Raw genomic sequence first — 20,409 nt, forward strand, 5'->3', positions numbered from 1 at the left:
TACGTAACAAGAAGTCCACAGACAGCATTACCATGGAATCATCCCATAGATCTAGAGCTGGGCAGCAATACAGGCATTTGTTTGTTTGTTAAATGCTAGAGCACTGTCAGTTAGCACCAGCACTGTGGCCAGGGTGTACTGTGAATGCAGCAGTGCTGCAGCACCAATTAGCAGCACAGTGTTTCTGGATTCTTTGTGTCACCAGGGAAGTGCCAGCGGCTCCAGCAAGGACGTGACTTCCTCTAGCTTTGATCTTCCTTTGCACAAACAGAAATTAACTTAGATTCTCCTTCCTTCCTGGGCATATATCCAGGCATATTTTTCCTTCCCTCCTACTCCTGCATCTCCATGTTCCTTTTCAAACCTTATAAATAAAGCCCTCCAGCCCTTCTCCCTTCCATTTGTGCATATCACTTCCCTCTTCCTCGCATGTTTCTCTGCCTCGGTTCACATTCAGCACCCACTGTACACGCACAGTTGGCCCCCAGATCGAAATGATAGTGCAATGGGCAGCTTTCTAAGAGGAAATCATTTTTTTGTGAAAGTTGAAGTCATGACATTAGTCTCCACAGCTTCAATTCATCATCTGGGAGACAGGAAAAAAAGAGTTATCCCCATTTTGGCTTGGGGTCCCTTCCAATCCAAGCCATTGTATGAGTCTATGTTGATTTGTTGAAATGTGTACTTATAGGCCCCTGCTCCCAGATATGAAAAAGTCTGAAATACAAAAGATAACTGACAATAAAACAGCACTGATCTTGCAGGTGCTTTCTCAATCACAGCATCACTGCATTGCACTTGATTTTTATCGCATGTAACTACATCACCTTCTCAAGAGGACTCCCTAAAATACCACCAGAAGAATCACCAGCAATACATTAGATGAAAGAGCTGTGATGTTCCCTTGAGAGCCCCTAACTCAAGAAGCACGCACACATTCTCCCCCACACAGGGAATAAGACACATCAACACATGGCTCGTGGGCCTGACGCCTGACCCACCTCAGCTACGATGAACACAATGCAGACCTTTAAAGCTCCAGGGAAGAAGATCAGAGGCAAGAGAACAGTAGAGGCTTTTAGGTGAGAGCATGGGAGACCTGGAGCCTAGGATGAGGGATGGGGGGCTGAAAGGGTGGAAACCAAATTGAGGTGCATTCTTCATGGAGCAGGACAAGCACTACCCAAAGCAAGGATTAAGAAGTAATTGAAGTGATATGAGTAAACCTAAATGAGCCACTGACCTCTTCTACCATTGACATGAGGAGGATGAGGAGAAGCTTTTGAAATGCATCCAGGCCTGGTCAGGCTGTGGGAGAGGTGCTGAGTCCCACTAGAACTGCAGCCATTGCAGAGTCAGCCATTGTGGCACCGTGGCAGAAGAGCTCCAGTCTGACATCCAACCTTCTGCTCCTGTGAAGCATTGTAAATGTCACTTACTTGTGACCTGAGCCAACATACAAATTTATCAAGTAAATCTGGAAGGTTCAGCCTTCCACAGTTAATTCATTCATAGCACTGTATTTGCTAACTTGCAGCTGTCCATCAACACCCTCTGTGGCACTGAGCTGGTCTCATGGTATTTTCCTTGCTATCTGAGCCCTTATTCTGATCTGCAAAACCACTGAAACTTCAGGCAGATGCTGCTGGTGACATTCTAACTTGAGCTGAACACAAACAGACACTGATTCCAGTGCAGAAATTTTGTGTCTGCAGGGCTGGAAAATGTAGTTTTGAAATACTAGGAGTAGTTTGAAACAGATATCAGAACCAAAACTACTACCGCAGAAGTAATAAATCAGGACTGTTCCTAACTGTGAGAATCAGAACTTGTCCAGTCATCATTTATAGGTGCTATTTTTTCCTTTTTGTTCATTTCTTTCATGCACCTTAATCAGACCTTTCTTTCTCTAACTTCATTGTACTCACATAAAAATGCTGTCCAAAGGTACGCTCATCTCTTGCTCTGATTTCTAACTGGGTCACCTACACATTTCAACAAGTTTTAAGCTACTGACCTACAACACCTCCCCTTTACGTTATCAGTATCTTTTCCTATGGACATCACTAAGAACTTCAAATCTAGCTGTTCACCTTTGATTAGCACACAAGGATAAGTGTAACATTCTGCCTTAGATTTACACTGTACTTTAATCTGCAGCCAAGAAAGGTTCATCTGCAGAGCTATTCCCTCTCAAAAATTACCCACACTAGCAACCTATCCACTTCCAACACACATGTACTTAACACAATGTTGTTAGCCCCCGACACTTAGATGCATCATAAAAAGTAAAAGAATGGGAGAGAAGCAGCCCTGAGCCCCTCATTTCTATTCCCCATGGCCTCTTTACATAAGCTTTCCCCAGAGAGGGGCAAAGCCAATGGAACAGAGTCCTTCCTGACACCATTACAATCTCCATAGTGGGCCTGGCTGGCTATAGATGGAGGAGCCCGGGTATGTTGTCCCCTTATTTATTTTGACCCTTCCATTTCTGTAAATTTGGGAGCAGCCTTTGTTTCTGTTAAAGGTGCTACTTCTATATTCTCTTTTCCAGGACTGAGGAGGAGAGGGCTGAGGCTGGGGACCTGAGGTTACAGTGCCTCCATAGCTGCTCCCCAAATAGTAAGTGACCATGGCTCTGGATACACCCGATGCACAATGGCTTGTACTGTCCCCACAACTGGTTTCTTGGGGTTGAGAACAAGGTTTGGAGTAGGAAGCTCTGTAAACAGAGGTTCGTAACTTTCCCAGACAGTGCTGCCCAAATGATAATCAACTAGCATGTGAACAGTACAAAATTCTCAAGGATTCAGTTTAAGATGTATCTATACCCTACAATTTTGTGCTGTCTCAAGAAGCTGTGATTTCATAGTAGTTTAAAAATATGCTATAATTTACACCTGTATAGCTTTCATTATCACTACCCTTTTTCATCTATATTTATCACAAATTCATGATGATGCATGCTATTGAATATAAAAGTGATTGAAAGCAGCTTTGATAGCCAATAACACTAGTATAATAAATGCCTTTTTTTTTTTTTTTTTGCACTTCTATTAATCTTTATTCCAAAGATTGTTATGCTTTTATCCAGCATTCGCAAAAAAAAAGTCTTCCTTTAAGCTCCAGGAATCAGTGGTTCAATGCATGGAGCAATATTAGCGGATGGTTCCTGTCCTACTCTGAGTATTATATTTTGCCTTTACTCACCAGGAAAGATGTGTTGTGTCTCCATCAATTTCCTTGCAAAGAAAGCAAGTGATTCTTCATACAGCAGGGGGGCGAGCTGGGAAAGTAACTTGCTTAGCAGAGTTCTAAGATTAAGTCTGCACCAATAATAACTGGAAACCTCACAGCATTTTGTTGCTCCTGGCTTTCTAAGATGCACATCTCAGCCACATACTCACAGAAGCTAGGTGCTCACAATCCCAGTAATTGATGGTGCTGCTTTGCATCAGACCTGCTAGAACAGCTCTCCAGGTGGTCTCCACACAGGCACACTCATAATAGCACTTCTCTCAAGCTTGTTTTGCCATCAGCACAGTTGGCACTCTTGCTCCTTAAGATTTCATGGCAGTTGTAGACCTTTCCATAGGCAGATCCACATCCTTCATTTTCACAGGCCTGAAAAAGTCCATTGGTATGGAATCGATGAGTCATATTTCTTAAAAAAATCCTCTACCTACCAAGCTACCAACTAGTACTCACATGTGCTTATTTCATTAAGAAGACTGTCCAAAGGTGGGTTGGTTCCGTTTTTTATAAAGAACAAATAACAACCCTTGATCTCATTAGATGTTCCAAAGAATAGAACTAACTGGTTCTATGCCCAACTCCATCCTGGTGCTTTCCTTACAGGGGACACACAGCTACCTCGGTAGGTGTACTGAGCTCTCTAAAAGCAAAATGCATATGAGCAAAGTCAGGTACCCCAATCGTCTGGTGTGCTTCACTCAATGTGATCATGCCAGTGTCCTGAACTACAGCCAATTACTACTGAAAGCAAACATGAAAAGTTACATTTACTGCTGCTACAATTGCTTAATACTTCAAAGGCAGCATTATACAAAATGCTAAAAAGAAAAACAATCAGCTAACCAGGCAGTGCTGTGCTTTTATTTGTAAAGATCATTACAGCATTTCAGTTAAAAGAGACACAGAATAGAGCAAAACCCAGATAGAAAAGATGATAGATGTGAAATCCAGTCAGGAACTCTTTTTTTTTTTTTTTGCCAATCATCACACCCCACTAATATAGGAGTAGATACAAATCCAACATCCTTCCCAAGCCACCAGAAGTTCCCTTTCTTTTCTCCTACTACCTTACCCTCAAGTATTTCCCCAGAATATCCCAGTTCCCTGTTTCTGAGTGATACTTCAGGATAAACTTCAGACTCACTCCTTCCTTTGACTGGCAGGAGTGCTTTTTTTTTTCCCTCTCCAAAGTGCATCTTTCTGGTTACTAATGAGTTGCAGATATCCAATCAAGCTCATTATATTAGCTGCATAAGAAGTACCATGCAGCACTGCAGCAAAGGCATCAGCAATGAGGCTTGCAACCCCCCTGAGACAGGGAAGCATCATAATTTCCATTGATAGACAGACAAGCAGCAATGAGATGACATCTACAGTGCTACAAGCAGGAGATACCCCAGCATCACACTTGCCTTTCCAGACACTTTTCTTTAGTGTTCGTAAGTGGACCATCATGGAATTTAGGTTTCTGAACTGCAGTCTGGAGACAGGTTCTGCACTTGAAGAAAATCTACCTTTGTATGTACTCTGCGAACAAGGAAGCACTAAGTCCAAAGGTAGACAGTCAAGCCACAAAATACAGAGAGAAAAAAGGAGAATGAGTATTTATTCCTAATGTTACTTACTAATATTGGTACTGATTCTAATGCATTTGTCTTGAGGCAGTGGCAAGGGGCTCCAAGGACAGGCCTGTTGCTTTGGTGAGAAGGCAGCATTGCAAAGGGCTCATGGCCAGCAGAAAATATTAATGTCAAGAGCACAGCACAAGAAGTGCCTTGCTAAAGCTACACTGGCCACAGAGGTCTGCCTATATTTAGGAAGAGGACATTTCACTTTGGCCAAGCCTTCTGCACAGGACAACCTGCACTGCACTAGCAGAGGAAGTGTCAGAAACACCTGATATTCCAACTTTCCACACAAAGGTTGCCCTGTCCCAGTAGAACAGAAAGAGGTAGAACCAGGAGTTATTTCCTGCTGTTCCCTTCACTTGGCATTCCCCAGAGGACTTGCCAGCTGGCCTCACTTAGAAGTGCTCCAAGGCTGTTCTTATTTGGACTAAACAGCATATAAAGGACATTCACACGTTCTCAGATCTCATTCTTTCTCCTGTCCTTCCACAGTGACAATATGGAACATCTGGTCCTTCTTGAGAGATAAGGGCTTTTACTGAGTGCCACTGCAGAGCAAAACAGTAGAGCATATACACAAAAGATCGAAAGGACAAGGCTAAGCAGTTGCAGAAGACAAACAGCCACTGGACAGGAGAATTCAGAAGAGAATATTAAGGGCTGAGAGCAGCCCACAAGCAGTGCAGTGGCACAAGGGGCTCCTGGGAGCCCAGGCTGCAGCAGGAGCTGAGGCTGCCCTGCTGGTGGGGCTGGAAGTTTGGTGAAGAGGCCATCAGCTATTCATCTCTCAGAAGCTCAGAGAAGCCTTGATCGGGGTAGCGCAATAGTCAAGTCTTGAAAACTACGCGTTAAACCATGTAATGTCTAGCACTACACTGTAAGTTTCCCTTAATAGGGTTTAACCTTTCCAGAGTTGGGCTAAGAACAGTGCTGGGGAGTTCATCTGCAAGCTGGTATCCTCTGCCCTTCCCAGATCTGCTTCCTCTGCAAACATTCAGCGCTGGCACTTACTCATCGAAGTATCCCCAGTCGTATCTTGTTCATAACAAACTTACTCTTTCTACTGCAAATGTCTGTATACCCTTAGTTGCCTATTTGCTGTCTGTTTTTACCTTCCAAGCGTCAATTTTTCCTGCCAGATGCACAGTCACTATACAAAACAGATAGAGTTTCACATCAGAATAGTTTGTTGTTGCCCTGCAGTTGTTACCAAAAAATGCTCACTGTTATTACATTCCAGGCATCACCTATACCTGATTTCTGACATCTTTATGTTCACTCCACTTCCAGTCTCTCCTTCGGCCTTCCCCCAAACCACTGGGCATTATAACAACAAGCCTGCTGCTCAGGGTCTGCAGGGAAGGCAGATGAGGTGCAGAGAGCAGTGGTAGGACATGTAACAGGAAGAGGCAGGAGAGATGTCACGGAGAACAAGGAGAGGTCTGTATGCTGGCAGAGCTGGAGAGGAGTCAGGTAGCTCAGAAAAGCCACGAGCTTAGCAGGAGGGAGAATATTTTCCATTTTGCTGCTCACTGTTTGTGATTGAAAGCCTTGGTTGTTATTTGAGGCAGATTAACCCAGGGTCCAGAACAGCACCTTTTCTTGTAGAAAACTGAAAGCCTGTTCAAAATGAAATTGGCATTAAAAAAAAATACAATCCAGTCACTGTTTTGGCAGTGTGGGCGTTTTAAGAGGGTCACCTGACTGATAGAAGGCCTTGAAAGAAAAGCAGTTTGTTCTCCTTCCACCACCCTGCAGGCATGTCCCCAGGGTCCACCCCACAGCTCTCCCACCATCATCCCACCCCTGGCTGTCTACAGTAAGCTTTGCACAACCAGCTTCACCATACAGCAAATGGTCATTTTTTTCCTTCACAAATAAGGCCACCAGAACTCTAAATTGAAAACATGGTGGAAACGATTCACAAAAATCTGTTGCTTTTTCTTAGTTGCAAGAGCCACAGAAGGAAGATAGTGCTGGGTTTGCAGGAAACTTTAGTACATCTCCAAATTCAGTGCTGCAAAAAGTACATTGCAGAAGCTCAGCTGGAGAGGGCAAGGCACAGACGGCAGGCAAGGTCACTCTAACAACAGGGAACATGCTTGATATGCTGAGCAGCACAGGGCTGGGAGAAGGCAGACAACAAGGGCTTGATGCGTTTGAAATGTTGCTCAAAGTTGAGTCAAGGATTATCCTTGTGGAGGCACATGACAGCTGCAATCACCCTCCTATTTCATGTCAGCATTGATTTCAGCTCCGAGTCCTGCGATTGTTCCAGTAATTTATTCAGTTCATAGTGATTCACTACATAAAAAAAAACCCCTCTGATAAAGCACTATGGTTACAGATCTATGATTTGGGCTTGCTATGCTGAAAGCAAAGGGAATTTCACTCCTGTTTTCAGACAAACCCGTGTCCACTAGGAAGCTCCCAAGTTAGAGGTCTCAGCTCTACCCTCGTTTACCTCTGCCAAAATTCAGACTGACATTTTGCTATAACAAGCTTCAGATTTCTTCCCAGGCCATGATTCTGTTTCCACGATCAGCATGATGGTAAATGCAAATTCAGTCCCCCGTTCAGCACTGTGGCCAGGGGAAATTGAAGGATATCAAAGTAAAACTAAGGGATAGTTTATAATACTTGTTCTTTCCTGCAGTGCTCCAGTGAAAGGAGCTAGTTTTCTGTAGAAATACCCATGAAAGTAGTTCCAGAACTTGTTTTCTGCTTAAGTATTCTCTCTCCATAAATGCGCCATCTCCCACAGCTAATGCAAGACTAATGAAAACAAAACCAAAATGAAACAAATCAAAAGAAAAACAAATGATATAAACAGAGAATATCCCAGGTTGGAAGGGACCCATAAGGTCCAACCAGCCTTGTCCAACACTGCTAAAGATGAGATAAAGTATTTCAGACCATATATGCACCCAAACAGCATCTCAACTACAGCACACGCTGTATTTCTCATAATGTGTAGGCAAAAGTTACTGTTCATTTCATGTTCAGACAGTTTTACATCATATTTGAGGACAAATACACAACACAAAGAACGCAAAGAAAGCTGCAGCACGTATCTCAGTTGGCTTAAAACAACTTTTGCTATTTTCAGAGTAAGTTTCTTTCACTTTCCCACAGCAAAACATTTTCTGATCATGGGGTTTTGTAGTGAAGAAAGCAAAGTGTCAGTGACCTGAATCAAAGCCGTGAGTCAACGCATTTGAAAAACCTGTCCTGGAGTTTATTCTGTAAAATGACTGGAATTATCCTTTGAACTCACAGCATTGTCAGAGTTGCTGTGTATGTCACATTTCAGCTGCAGATACGTTTCCAGTTGAATAAAGCATGGAAGTATTAACTCCAAAGTTAGGAGATCTTAAAAGGTGCCTTCCTCAGCCCCCTCAGAAGATGAGTGGTGGAGCAGTATAGAAAAATCCAGGCTTCTTTGAAAGCACTTAAAACATTTCACTTCTCTAAGACGTTTCAGATCCTCAGATAGTTGTTTAAGGATGGAGCCATTCAGAACTCCCCAGTACTGAAGGCCAAAATTAATATATTCTCTGTAACACCACCCTTAAGAGAATTTATTCAAGCAAGTCCAACTACTAAAAACGCTTTTGCTTAGATAGCAAATAAACCCCAACTTCAGAATTGGTAAAAGGTGGTCTCTTTTAGGAATTTATCTATTACAGCACTTGTAAAATGTGTTTGCACGTGAGCGAGGAACCTAGAGTGACATGCTAGGCTGTCTCAGAAAAAAGACACACATGTAGAAAGGAAGAACTAAGCGTCAGAACCCACCTGTGAAGCTGGGAAGTCTTCCTTTCCAAGTTTGATCTGGAGAAAACAGTTTTGATGCTGTTGGACATGTCTGCCCATTTATGATGGCACATCAGTCACAAGAACGGGAAAAGCTGGTTTCTCCATTTTACCTAAGTTGTAATTTCTTTGAGAAAAGGAACGATGTCATTGATGATGCCTAAGTAATGGCACGACCCCAGGACTGATTTCAGCCCTAGGCCCCTGGCTGAGCCTTCTCTGGTAAGGATTCCAGCCCTCTTATGCTTTACACAGCTTGTGGGCAGGAGCTAGCCCCAGAAAAAAAGCTCCAGTAGCCAAGCAGGGAACATTTTATACGAGGAAAGGGGTCAAGGGGTATACATCAAGGGGTAGGATGGTGGGCGGGGAGCAGTGAGCCTGCAAAAGCATCCACGTTCCCCCAGATTTGCCTTTCCTCCAGCTACACCAAGGCTTTGTTTTTCCTGACCATCTGTGGCTCATTCAGAGCTTTGCCCGTTCACCTCCAGCACCTTATTCTGAACATTCTCCATTGACATCTGAATTGGGCACTGACATGCAGCAGGAGTTCCCACCGCGTTCTCTGCTGTGCTGGATGAAGGCTGGCCCCAGCAGGAGAAGCCTGTTGTACCACCCAGCTGCTGCCGCTGTCTCTTTAGCATCTTTAATTACCCCATTGAGAACATCTTTCCAACACCTGTTCAGCCAGTTTTTGAAAGCAAAGACTTCTGGGGAAGGATGCTTCCCCTGATATGAGCAGTCTGTTTTTCTCCTATGCCTTTTATACAAGTCATACTATTCTGCCTTTTTAAGGGCTCTGTTTTTTTTCAGTTGCTCTGTTACCCAATTATTAAAAAAAAAAATCTAACTTTGATTTTAAATTGTTATTATGCTGTGATCTGGCAAATGTCTTGTTTCAGTAGCCCCAGTGAAGCCAATAGTCGCGATGTGTGCTCTTTAGGGTCTTAAAAGATTAGGGTTCAATTGCATCCAACCCTGAGAAAGGTGCAGGCAGAAGTGAGCACATAGTTCAGGCCACTGGTACTAGCAGAAGAAGACTTGATGCAGTGGATCCCCTATAACACATCCAGACTAGGATTTTCACCATCTTTCACCATGAGAGGAACATGAATGTACCAGTTGCACAAGGTCTGAGTTGGTCACTGGTATTATTACATAGGTTTATGTCCTTTGGTTGTCAGAAATTAGGAATCATGATCTGCAGTGAGCATGCTCATGTTTCCCTTTGAGGTGAAGGCATTTGTAGCTGAATTTGCCATCCATGAGAACATTTCCAATCTACAACAGTACATCCCCCTTGCTGGCTATCACTCTTGCCAAGCTAAGTTTAGCCATCAAAGGAAAAGCACTGGGATCTCTCCTTCTTCACAGCAGCCAGGAGAGAAGTGCAGGAAACAATATTCAGGAGAGGAGGTCTAGCATCCCATGCCATTTGCATTTTGAGCACCTGAAAGCCCCGCACACAGCATACAGTTCAGGGTGGAAAGACAAGTTCTTAGCACTCCAAGCTCTGTAAAAGAAGTGTCCCATAATGTCACTACAGGAACAATGATGTCACTCTGTGCAGTTCTTCTATTTTTATCTTCTCTGTTTATTCATCCTGTAATTCACTGGGCAACCATGCAGAGCTACCAGGAGGGCAAAGCACATGGGACCAAGGTGAAGGCCTCTCTTCATTCTTTGTAGGGATGATCAAGGGCAGGCGCTGCGGCAACCTGCAAGCCAGGCTTCATCCCCTTGCATTCTTACTGGAATTTGTCCTTTTCCAAATATCAAATACTTGCTTCTCACAGGGCTGTACGACTTTGAAAAGGAGAACACTGATGTGCCAGTGATTATTTTGATGATAGCTAACGACAGCTTAGCTGGCACCCAGGAAGAACTGGTCCTGAATTTATGTGCCTTCTTCTTAAATATTCTCTAAACTCTTGGTTATCAGAAACAAAGGGTTTTATACTGAGATGAGAAGCAAATCAGGCTATGGGAAAATGTGGTTATGAGAAATAGACCTAAGATTGTCTCAAAATAGAACTGAAATTGCTCTAAGCGATTAGCCCTGTCCAGATGAAAAAGTGTGTTTTTATCTTTCCTCAGGGCTTCACAACACCCAGCTCTAAATGTCACTAGCACACAGAGGAACAGGAGTGACCATAATGCTCAGAAAATATCCCCATTTGCTACGTCAAGCTCTTCTAGCAACATATCAAGCAGCTCTTCACTTTCATCAGAACCAACCTGCCAGATCTCCATGGTTCAGGATCAAGCCCAGCTGGACATTGTTTCCATCTCTAGGTTGGCCCCAGGAGAATCACCAAGCCCTCAACCATTTGAGCGAAGAAGTAAAAGCTTAGCAATATCATGTTCCAGCCAACTCGGTACAAGGACTCCTCCAGCATCTTGCCCAGCCAGCCCCAGGCTCAGTCTAACACCCAGCTCAGCCAAGCCTCAGCAATACTCGGACTCCTCTCCAGCCAGTCCAGGGACCAATGCTGCTTCCTTCTATGCCCTCTGTCCTCAAACAGCTCACAGCTTGGAAGCTTCAGCATCAGATTACACATTGACCCCAACCAGGAAAAGCACAAGGCCTCCAACGACTCCTGAAGATAGTTCCCAATCTCCTGGCTCTTCTAAAACTGGATTAAGAACTATAGGAAAGGGGTTTCAATCACATCTAGAAAATCCTGATCATGAAAGGTACGTATCCAGACTACACATGCTTAAGTCCTCAAATGATGATCAGTTTAAATATCTTTTATATTTGCATGTTTCCAGTGTTTGTTTTCCTATAATGACCCTATACTTCCACTATATCCTGCAAAAAGACCATTTTCATTCAAAAAGATCATTTCCATTCATTTATTTAGCTGGCTGAACATGAATGAAGATCATACCCACGCCAGGTTGTCACCCTCAGCTCTTTGCACAGGGCAGTTTAAACATGGCCTCATTTCCTTTCAAATGAGAAACCATCTCTCCCCACGCTATTCACAGCCACCTAGGAAGCAAAACCATCATGATACAGCTTAGTGGCGGTAGCATCATTACAGTTGAGCCATAGAATCATTAAGGCAGGAAAAGACTTCTCAGCTCACCAAATCCAACCCCAGCCCACCCTACCATGCTCACTGACCACATCCCTCAGTGCCACATCCCAATATTTCTGGAACACCTGCAGGGACAGTGACTCCCCCACCTCTCTGGGCAGCAGTGCCAACGCATCACCACTGTTTCTTAGAAGAAACTGTCCCTAATGTCCAACCTGAACCTCACCCTCGTGCAATTTGAGACTATTACCTCACATTCTAAATTGCATGATCAGCATAGAAAATACACTGCTCTTAGGAAGTCTGAGAAATAAGGGCTGGAGATGGCACTCAGTGACATGGCAGGTGCCTCCCATCCCAAACCTCAGGTTCCATACTCTGGCCCATGCAAGACAGACTGATTTCACCCCACTGAGCTGCTGAATTCCACACTGTGTCCACCACTTCTCTTGGCAGGAGATTTGTAACCACAGAGGAATTCCAAGCCATGGAGAAAGAACTAGAAGATGTAAAAGACGAACTGAAATGCTTGAAGTGGAAAGTGAGACACATTGGTGAGACTGTGCAGCCCCTGGCAGAAGACAGCAAGCGCTACAACGGCTACACCCTGACAGAGCTCAAGGCAATGGTGCAGTCTGAGGAAGATCCTTACAAAGCTGCACACAAAATCCTGACTGCACTCTTCAGCGATGTGTATTTGCTGCAGCACTCGGTCACCGAACAGACAAGCAACGCCAGATCTCTGCCCAGGCCCAAAATAGACCCAGAGTTGTACACAGTGTATTGTGACATTCTGAAAAGCATATTCCCTGGAATTAGCAGCCAAACCTTGAGGGAACAGACGCAACACATGCAGAAAAGCACCTAGAAAGAAGTGCAATAACATCAGAGTCCACAAAACTTTCTGCAAAGTAAGAAGTCCCTTACGACTTTGGAGCACTGGACTGTGGTGTGTACTGCTGGTTGAGTCCCACCCTTCTAGGAACGAATCATCTGCAACACCTTGGTGAGCTCTGAGCCCTTCACATCACCTGATGAGACAGGGTGGGAAGACGTTCTGCATACTTACCACACTTTAGAGAAAAAATGCCCCCTTAGTGTCTCTTTCTATACGTGGATGTCTCCTTGTTTCCAACAACTACAAATGCTGCCAAAAGAATTGAAACAAGGCATTGTGTGCTCAAGCAAGGGCCTCCCCAACCCCAAACAGACCTACCAACCAACCAGCATCTGGGTAGTTTCTATTTTCTAGACTATATCATTCATTAAATGACATTACTTGTTAGAAAATTGTGCTTGTCCTTTTTTTTTTCTTTTTTTTTGTCTAAAAATACTTTGCATATCAAAATTGATCAACAATCACCATTTGAATACACAGTGGGATGGAATATGAGCCATGTAGCAAACCACCTCCCATTGTGCAGCAGCATCCTAGATTACATGGGAAGAAAACCCAGGCACAGCAACCTGGTTCCCACTGTAGATAATTGGTGAGCTAAGACATAAAATTGTGCAGAAAGTCCCCATGGCAGCTCATGCATGATAGAATAAACAATCCACCAGCAAAAGAGGTGAGACTAGGAGTCTGTGACCTCTATTTACTCACCCTCTGACAACTGTGCTAACAGAATAGTTCACAACTCTGCTTTGCCTTCACATGGCAATGATGCATCTCCAGTGTGTCTTCCCCACTTGGTGCTGGTTACCCACACCATTTGCATATAGCAATCCAGCACCTGTGACACAAGCCCAGCACCTTGTGTTTTATGGAGGATAATACACATTTGTGTGAGATCAGGGGCAGTGACACTTGGGAACAAGAGCTGCTTGACTGCAGTCCAGTTCTTCTGCTGTCATAATTCTCAACATGCAGTATAACAACACTAACTCTCACTGCTGTGTATGAACAACAAATTGTGTATTGAAAAAGCTGCTTCAGGTCCGAGTTGCACAGCCTTGACTGAAGGAGAAGGAGCACACATGCTCCGTAAATCCTTGCTATAACAAACAAGGGAAACAAGGGTTGGGGCTTTCAACTTGCTTCTAATATTTCTGCATTCTTGCCAACCTTCCAGGCTGTGGCTTCACAGGATGCCCTAAGAGTGCCATCTCACTACTAAGTGTTGTACACAGGCAGAACGAGGTGGCTCTGGGCTCACTCACCAAGATGTATCCCTGCCATCACACCACCTTTCATTCCTTCTTCCCAGCCTCTCCTCTTCTATTCAGAACCTCAAAAACCCCACAAGCACACCATGAGCCTGCTCCCAACACTGACCCAGCTGATGAAGGTGGGAGGAATAGGTGGCTGAGGGGAAGCCCCAACCATTTCCAGCTCATTTTTCTGCATTTTGTCCATCCTTTAAAATAAATCAAATGTAACTGGGCAGCATCTACGTACTACCATCTCTTCTGCCCTTCTTTAGATGTGGCTTTAATTTTCTGCTTTGCTGTATTTGACCGTGGGGACTCCACACATGCCCCAAGACCATAAACTAAGTCTGGAGTTGTTGGTTACCTGTAAACAAATCCTATTTCTACATGTCCTACTTCAACATGCCACGCCACTTGTAGGAGATGTACCAGCAGCACTGCTTGGGCCATGGAGCACCGCCTCTCACATCCCATGGGGATAAAGGAAGAGAATTGGAATGGGAGAAGTGCAAGAACTCATGGGTTGGAACAAAGCAAACGATATCTGGAAGTCAGACTGGGTGAGCCACAGAAAAAAAGAGAGAACTGGCTTCAGGACAGCTACCAGCATTGATTCTTTGACCTTCCAGATGAAAGAACCCATCTCCAGGAGGAAGGGTCACACACAAGGCCTGTCCCTGGCTGAGCTGCAGGAAGCAGGAGCCCCTGCCCGCCAAACAGCCCCTCCTGAGGGGGAACATTGCTGAGAAGCTTCAGGCAGGCCACGCTCACAAGGCCTGGATCTCATAAAACAGAGAAGGTCCAGGGACCCAAAGGTGCTATGGCTCTGTGCCCGGGGGCATTGTTTTCTCTGGCAGTCACAGAGCGAAAGGACAGAGCAGTGCCCAGGCCCCACACTACGACCACGGCCTGCCCTGAGGAACAGCAGCCTCTGGTCATGGAAAGCATAGGAGAAAATGGCCCTGAAAGCCTCCCTCCCCATCTGAGATCCAGACAAAAGCAGTGGATGAACAGCAGTTTCAACACTGCATTCTGCTCCCAGAGGAGAGGTCTGCATGGCCTCATGTTGCCTGTGCAGGCTGCTGACGGGGCGGGAGCTGCAGCCATGTTGGCGCTGAGGGAGCAGGGCGTCCTCACGCCATTTCACTCAGCACTGATGGAAGGTGCTGCCTCTTGTCCTAGAGGCCCACCACCCCTTTCAGAGAATCACTGGCACTGTTTCTAAGTCATTTCCCTGGCGCAAATGTGACAAACAGATCGAAAAGCAGAACTTGTCTTTCCTGCACATTGCTGCTGCTGCCAGGCCCTTGGGAATGAGCAGAAGGTGACCTGTCAGCTCAGCACATCTATGCTGAGCCCCAGGGTAGAATCTTCTTAACATTATTCCAGAAACTGTGAGGAAAAGAAGAAAATACATACATATACATACACACCTATGAACATACTCAAGAAAAAGCCGCTCATTCTTAGTGTCACCACAGCTGCAGACATCTTTGCAGGATGAGACTGGGCAGTACACCCTGGAAACATGCTCTCTATCTCCAAGACACTTCTGCATAAGGACTCTGGTGTTGCTCCGGCCCTGCAATCTGTCCCAGTGCACCAATGAGCTTTCTTTGCAAGGTGTGTCTAAGTTTTGCTGGAGAGAGGCATGCTTGCTGGCTGTGCTTACCTGGCCTCTCTGGGGAGACAAGCACAGCTATCCTCCCACATGAGATTTTCAGCATCTGCTTTATTTTCTCTCTGGCCACCCACTCCTAACACAACAGAAGGGTGAGGACCAAGTGCCTACACCTGCAGAAAGAGTCCTCTTTGGAGGGTAACAAAACTGAGTCAGCACAATAAAAATAAGATAGCAGTATCTTAAGTACACGAGCCCGAAAGCAGTTGTTGGCTTTCACCCCTAGCCTCCTAGTCTAGCCTGAAAAGTGTTCTGCTACAGGCATATTCTGCCTTAAGATTTTAGCTCTTGCTGTCTCGTACTCAGATAGAAAAGCAATAGGACTGTGTAATTACTCCAACAGTTAAAAAAAATATTCATCCATTGTTCTTCTTGGACAACTCATCCTGATCTGCACTGTGCCTACCTCGGTCCTTAGTTTGAATAAGCCTTCTGTCCAAAACTTTGTCACCTCCACCTGCATGAAGATAGACAGAGAAGACAATCAGACACACAGGAAGAAATCAGTCTGTAAATCCATGTTGTGTTCCATCCTTTTCTCCATTAAACTATGTAACATCATTTTTTTTTTCATTTAGTACATACTTTCAAGTCTGAAGAACCAATAATGAACCAAATAATTTTTCTTTCTTTTCTTAACTCTAGATGTGACATTTACTATTCTGCAGCCATACCCACACTCAGAGATTCATTAGTATTACCCTTACCCAAGCAGCATACACTGTTATGCATTCAGCCCTGTGTGCAACCTGAGGACCTGTGAGTACTGCACACACAGCTTAGACCAAAAGTCTGCCTTCCCCTATGTCCTTCCCTAGGAGCCTGGTCAGAACCATGAGGACATGAATACTGTTCTCAGCCTTGGGCAATCTTTTATTTGCACTGATTGATTGAGTTAATTAAGCAATCTATTAATATTCAACATGCTATGGCTCAGTAGAGTTCAGTAGGCAGAACAGATCCTAGAGAAGATAAGTTACGCTACACAGAAGTTCCTGATCCATGCTGCTTATAGAGTCAGAGAATAATTTAGGCCTTTGGTTGGCTGCTGGAGGTCAGCAGGTCCAACCGCTATATCAGACAGTATTCTATAAAAGAAACTAAGTTATAAAAGATGTGCTGCAAGAAGTAAGCCATCGCAATACAGTAAACTTCATTTAAACAATTATACAACCAACCTGTACTGGAGCCAGTGGCAGATCAGATCCGCAATCCAAAATCCCAAGGGGTTTTATTCTTCTAGAAGCACTGCACTGGGAGATGACCAAGGTATAGAAACCTCATTTACGTCTGCATCAATGAATAAAGAAGATAAATGGCGAAGTTCCTGCAACACTGTTTTGGAGGGCTGCTTACCATGGTTAGATCACGCACTGCCAATTCACTTTTTAGACTTCTCATGAATATTTCTAATGCATAATTACAGTCAAATTCAGTCATTAAATCATACATTTTATGACCTCATGCTTACCCCTTTGTTCTGTTAATAATAATATCCCTGCATAATGTGAATGCTTTCTGCAAAGTCCAACAGCCCTTCTGGTTTATGGCTTAAAATATAGCAGAACTAGTTCTAGGGAATGTCAGCTTCTTTAATATTCATTATCAGCATCATCTTTCCTGAAATACGAGTCACAGTGCACGGGCAGTACCATTCATTACCATTAATCCCTCCTCCATTCTGCTCTCCTTATGTCATCTTCATGCATTTACATACCTACCTCCCATTGCACAATCCAGTACAACCTGACCTCAGTAACTTTCACATTGAGCCTACAATCCCTGCTTCCCAAGGTGAAACCGCCTCCGGAAATCTCTTTCCATTTCTTGTGTTCATGCATTCCTATAGGGGGATATATTTCACTGAGATGAATCCTACCCCCACTGGGGTCTAACACACATCCAACCAGTAGAAGGGCTATGGAAGGAAACAAGATCTGGAAATCCTGAAGGTCCTTCAAACACAAGGACAGAATACACAGTGATGTTCCCAAGTATCCCACTGAGAAAAGCAGAAGATCTTGATTTCCTGCAGATTTATTGTGAAGAGTACTTTTTTTTCATTGTCCCAAAGAGAGTGATTAAAATACGTATCAATGTCTTGCTGGGTCAGTGGGTTTTGATCAGATTCCCATTTTTGTATTAATATTCAGATACATTACCATCCCAGAGAGATGAATAATAGAAGCTATTTCATTTCTCTGACAATATTAAACATAATGAATAGGCTTACAACCATCCCGCATCCTTCTCCATGAATTCTGACCACAGATAGATCTCCTGTTGGTAATGGAAATGTCACTTTGATTCATCTGTTCGCCAGCCAATCCTTACCAAATAATTTCCAGCATATAGCAAGCGATCCAAAAACGCTATTTTGGAAACAAGCCAGAAGTGACATTCATTGTGCATTAGATTTTACCACTGTTTAGGCTTAAAACATTTCGGGGAGCTTTGCTGCTTACTTTCCTTTTAGCAGCGACTCCAGTAGAGCACAGGAGAGATAGATCATAAGACTTCTGCTAATTTGCAAATCTAAAATTATCATTGGGAGACCGAATTTATTATTGTACAGCTAGATGATGACAGAAGAGATGACCTTTCTGCGGTGCCAGATGTCTTATCCATGCTGACCAAGGCCTTTAATCAGCGAGAGAAAGTATAAATTACCATGTGTCACAGGAAAAAAAGCGTACTATTCATAGCCAAGTATTAAAGCAGGCTGCCCAGAGAGGCTATGCAGTCTCCATTCCTAGAAGCTTTCAGGGCTGAATGGGATGCAGCCTCGTGTGACCCATCTGATCTCCCAGCTGTTCCAGCTTTGAGCAGTACATTGGACTGAGGACGTGTGAAGGTCCCTCCCAGCCCCAATTACTCTGATTCTGTGACACTGTCACATCTGACTTCAGCTTTGCATTGCTTTTCTAAAAGGCTGGGTTCTGTGCCAATCTTCAAGACTCTGTAGATTTTTAGGAATGTAAGCGTTGAACGAATTCACATATTTTAAATAATATTTTTTGTGTGAAAATTCCTTACATCCTCAAAAAAAATCTCAAATATTTTGGTAACAAATACTGTTGCTACTATACAACCAGATGAAAGGACTTACATTCTACATGAGCCATATCAGCTAGATTGCAACTAAATACATAGCAAAAATTAGTGATGTATACATATACATCATTGTATGATATATATATTACATGATATACATCATGTATTTGTGACACTCTCCCCCCCCCCCCCAGAGATGAGATTCTGCCTATGCTACTTACACAGAGAACTCTGCACCAACAAACAGCACATCACAGTATGACTGCATATAGAAAGAGATTGTAATAGTCTAAGATGCAAGATGGAAACAGGGGCCTACAGCTTGGAACTGAAATGGTTCTGAGAAAGCCTAAATGGTGGCAGCTGGCTAAATACAGGTACCCTGCAGACCGTTGTCTTGTTTCAGCCTTCAAAGCATAAATGGGAGACTCAGCTAGGAGAACAGTTCCACCTTTCACTACGTGGCAGTAGTGCCCACAATAGATCATGTTCAGCTTTGAAATAAACAAATCAAAACAGAAGATTCAAAGAAGAGGCACGCAGATCACTGAAGCATTGCAAGAGCACCCTACAGCTCAGTCTATGCTCCATGGTACGACCTGATCCCTGGTCAAACCTGGATCAGCTTTTCTAGGAGCACCCGATAGCAGAGAATCACCTGATGTGTCTTCCTCTCATCAAGCAGAAACGCTCCTAAAGCAAAAGACTATTAAAAATGTCTTCAGCATTCCCCCACCCCTTTTTCCATACAATTACCAGCTCTCAGAACAAAGCCCCTCTTGACTATAAGTACACAAAGCACAGCTCTGTGTTCCTTTACCAAGTGCTTTCCTCTGGAACACACATGGCAACTCCTACACAGCACCCTGATGATAAGAACGTGCTACAATGGGTCAGATGGATTCCACCTTGCTCAGTATCATGCCTCTATGCCAGATGGTTAGAAGAAAACACAAGAATTAAGAAGCACATGTATTTTTAACTAAGGATCTTCCTACATTCAAACATTTTTAAACTCGGGAACTAAGACAGCATCTATTATGCATTAATGATTCCAGTAGCTTGCTGTTTGTTGGGTGTCCCCATGAAGCTGTTAACTTTCAGCAACAGTAAGCATCTGTCGGTAAAGGCATCCTCAGCCATCTGCTACATGAGGACACAACTCTTCTGCGTTCCAAACCTGATCCCTACTCTGCATTGGAAAAGAGAACAAACAACCCATCTCTCTACCCATCCCTTTTCAGACTGACACATTACCCTCCTTCCCATCCAGTGTTGACAATCAACATCTTAAAAGCCTGTAAGGTCCAGCCTGGCAAAGATAACTGTCTAACATTAATGATTTCAAAACAGGGGAGCCAATTGCCTTTTGTAAGGATTAAAATTGTGCAATTGCAGAAAGAGACCTGAAACATTTGTGATGAATAGGAGCACAGAGCCATGAGTAACAGGCACTACACTTGCTAATCCACACTTGTGAGCAAGCAGGGATGGCAGTCATCAGTGTCTGATCTCAGCTCAGAGTTCTGGCTGACTCCTGCCAACCCTCTGTAAAGCTGTACTGGTGCTGCCTCAGCCCGTCTTCTTTGAACATTCTTCTTGCTCAAGATGAAAGTTCTTTCCTCAGTAACAGACAACAACGTCTGTCCTGGCTGCCCCCTGACACTGCTGTCAAGCAGAAGAGAAATCTTAGTGAGAAAGATGAAAGGGCTCAACTGCTTTCAGTTCGTTACCTTTACAGCAGAGACCGTCTCTTCTCCCAGATACAATGCTCCCT

At 44.0% G+C, this 20,409-nt stretch overlaps 1 protein-coding gene and 1 long non-coding RNA gene across 8 annotated transcripts in view; one reads left to right on the forward strand and one right to left on the reverse strand.

Moving 5' to 3' along the window:
- The window catches only part of GSG1L (GSG1 like), a 58,210-nt gene extending 45,177 nt beyond the window's left edge, over positions 1-13,033 (forward strand). For 6 of the 7 annotated variants that reach the window (XM_430446.8, XM_025155295.3, XM_025155294.3 and 3 more), the window contains 2 exons: positions 10,794-11,393; positions 12,200-13,033. In XM_430446.8, coding sequence (XP_430446.4) covers positions 10,794-11,393; positions 12,200-12,611 — 1,012 coding nt within the window. In that variant the 3' untranslated portion in view covers positions 12,612-13,033. Of the gene's footprint in view, positions 1-2,554; positions 2,623-10,793; positions 11,398-12,199 lie in introns of those variants that run through there. The other variant, XM_040647481.2, reaches the window with a different exon arrangement.
- Positions 1,089-18,785, reverse strand: LOC121106766. The gene is made up of 4 exons (XR_005839746.1): positions 16,757-18,785; positions 15,985-16,035; positions 3,211-3,624; positions 1,089-1,412 (listed from the first exon to the last, which is right to left on the reverse strand). It is a non-coding gene; the product is annotated as an uncharacterized LOC121106766 (long non-coding RNA).
- Positions 18,786-20,409: the final 1,624 nt, after the last annotated feature.

Source organism: Gallus gallus, chromosome 14, assembly GCF_016699485.2.
Source record: "Gallus gallus isolate bGalGal1 chromosome 14, bGalGal1.mat.broiler.GRCg7b, whole genome shotgun sequence".
Taxonomy (NCBI): domain Eukaryota; kingdom Metazoa; phylum Chordata; class Aves; order Galliformes; family Phasianidae; genus Gallus; species Gallus gallus.